The 2,049-nt window shown below is 38.7% G+C and overlaps 1 protein-coding gene across 1 annotated transcript in view; it reads left to right on the top strand.

The window, feature by feature from the left end:
* LEPROTL1 (leptin receptor overlapping transcript-like 1) overlaps positions 1-1,749 on the top strand; it is a gene marked incomplete at its 5' end in the record, with an annotated part of 3,050 nt that extends 1,301 nt beyond the window's left edge. Inside the window, 2 exons of the mRNA XM_009870673.1 lie at positions 73-259; positions 1,293-1,749. Of these exons, the coding sequence (XP_009868975.1) occupies positions 73-259; positions 1,293-1,409 (304 nt within the window). The remainder of the gene's footprint in view (positions 1-72; positions 260-1,292) is intronic.
* Positions 1,750-2,049: the final 300 nt, after the last annotated feature.

Raw genomic sequence — 2,049 nt, 5'->3', positions numbered from 1 at the left:
TCCCTAATGTGGATGCTGGATGGGGAAGAGGGAGTGAGTCAAGTTAACTTTTTCTTCTCCTTTCTTTTTCAGCCAGTACTGGCCACTGTTTGTTCTGTTTTTTTACATCCTTTCTCCTATCCCGTACTGCATAGCAAGAAGATTAGTAGATGACACAGATGCTACGAGTAATGCCTGCAAGGAGCTAGCAATATTCCTTACAACAGGCATTGTTGTCTCAGCATTTGGGCTACCGATAGTGTTTGCGAGAGCAGAACTGGTTAGTAATATTTCCATCTACACTCTTTTTTTGCTAGAAAACTTTGTTGTTGATATGTTTTTGGTTTTTTTACTGAAGGCAAAGCTCTCATGCACTATGCAGCTCTTACAAATATATACTTAAGATGCTTGCAGTGGAAACAGAATAAGAGTTCTTTTGGCAAGAAAAACTAATACTAGAAATGGAAGCATGGCAGAATGTCATGACTGCCAGTTGCTTCATGTGTTCTTGGAATAAACCCTAACAGCCTATATGTGGTACAGAGAAAACAAGACAGAAAACAATGTGAAAATATAATAGGCAAGGAACCAAATATAAAAGTGTATAGAATACTTTGAAGGCAATTTGTGGACTAGTTGGTCTAAAGAAGCATGAATGAACAAGGCATTTTTGTACTCATTGTAAATGCTATTTTATTAAACTACTTGGTTGTCATTAAATTTTTCCCTGTATATGGCTTTTCAGTAAAATCCTTTAAAAGATGACCATATTTGTGTGAATTAAAGAGAGCACTACTAAGTCACAAAGTGCACTTTGATAAAATCTCTTTAGGCAAGAACAGCTCAGATGATCTGTTTGAATGCCTCTTTGCAAATGTTTTTTATTACTGGAATACTTGGAGGCATTTTGAAGACCTGCATCCTTAAATGTCGGTTCAAAGAAGTGTTATGGCCTGGTTAAGAATTATAGCTGGGGTGCAGTTGCATTGGATGCTATTCCCTAGCCTTACTTCGTTATTTTCAAATGTTAACACCAAAACAGCTGTGCCTGCTAACCAGCACTTTGAACACAGCCAGAAGAAACTTGTAGTGCTGCTTGGCTAACTGTGAACTGTTTGATTTTTTTTTTTTCTTTTTTGAGGGGTGGTGGTAAACCCAGCCTTCTTGGCATAGCCACAGATAAAAGAGGTGCCACCTTCTGGCATCACGGACCTGTTGCTGAACTTTGTGTAGAACGTAACATTAAGACGTTACCATTTCTCTTGTCAGCATTTGGTTCAAAGCATGTCTAACTAAATTCCGCTTGTTCACAGATTTACTGGGGCGCGTGTGCACTTGTTCTCACGGGGAATGCAGTCATCTTTGCCACGATCCTAGGATTTTTCCTGGTCTTTGGCAGCAATGACGACTTCAGCTGGCAGCAGTGGTGAAAGGAAGATAAGAGAACTATCACAGGCATCTTGTCATGCAGTGGCCATCCATACAAACGAAAGAATGGGCAATACAGAGAAGTAGCGTAGCAAGCCTCTTGAGTATTCTAGATGCTCCTTGTCACCTTGTTTGTTCTGAGTGTACTACTGTTGCTGACAGGGTTTCTTCATTCTTATGAAGCGGAGAAATGATCGATTTCATTTTTACCTATGGTATGTTTTTAGGTGCTCTCTTGGTTTAAAATTGTCATCCTTCTGTCCGGTGTTTATGTGAAGCTTTAAATCTGGAACAAGAACATTTAAACATGGTTTCAAAGAAGACTTAAAGTTGTTTTTTCTTTTTTTTTTTAATTTAAGCATTAATACTATGTTTCAAAATAACTTTTGTTTATATATATTGCGATTAAATTATATACAAGCTGAATGGAGGTAAGCAATCATGCACCACCATCGGCAATAACCAGATCAAGAGATTGTTGCTGTGTTTCAGCAGAGGCAAGGCGGGGAATACCTGTTGCAGATTTTTTAGTTCTGCCCATACCTCAAACTGGATGATGAATGTTGATAGCCTTCATTTCAAGAGAAGGCTGAGGAGCAGGTAGAGTTATTTGGGAGAATTCCTAACTTTTAACACCGCTAG

Source organism: Apaloderma vittatum, unplaced genomic scaffold (genome assembly GCF_000703405.1).
Source record: "Apaloderma vittatum isolate BGI_N311 unplaced genomic scaffold, ASM70340v1 scaffold34805, whole genome shotgun sequence".
NCBI lineage: Eukaryota > Metazoa > Chordata > Aves > Trogoniformes > Trogonidae > Apaloderma > Apaloderma vittatum.
This window is presented reverse-complemented; position numbering and strand designations above follow the sequence as displayed.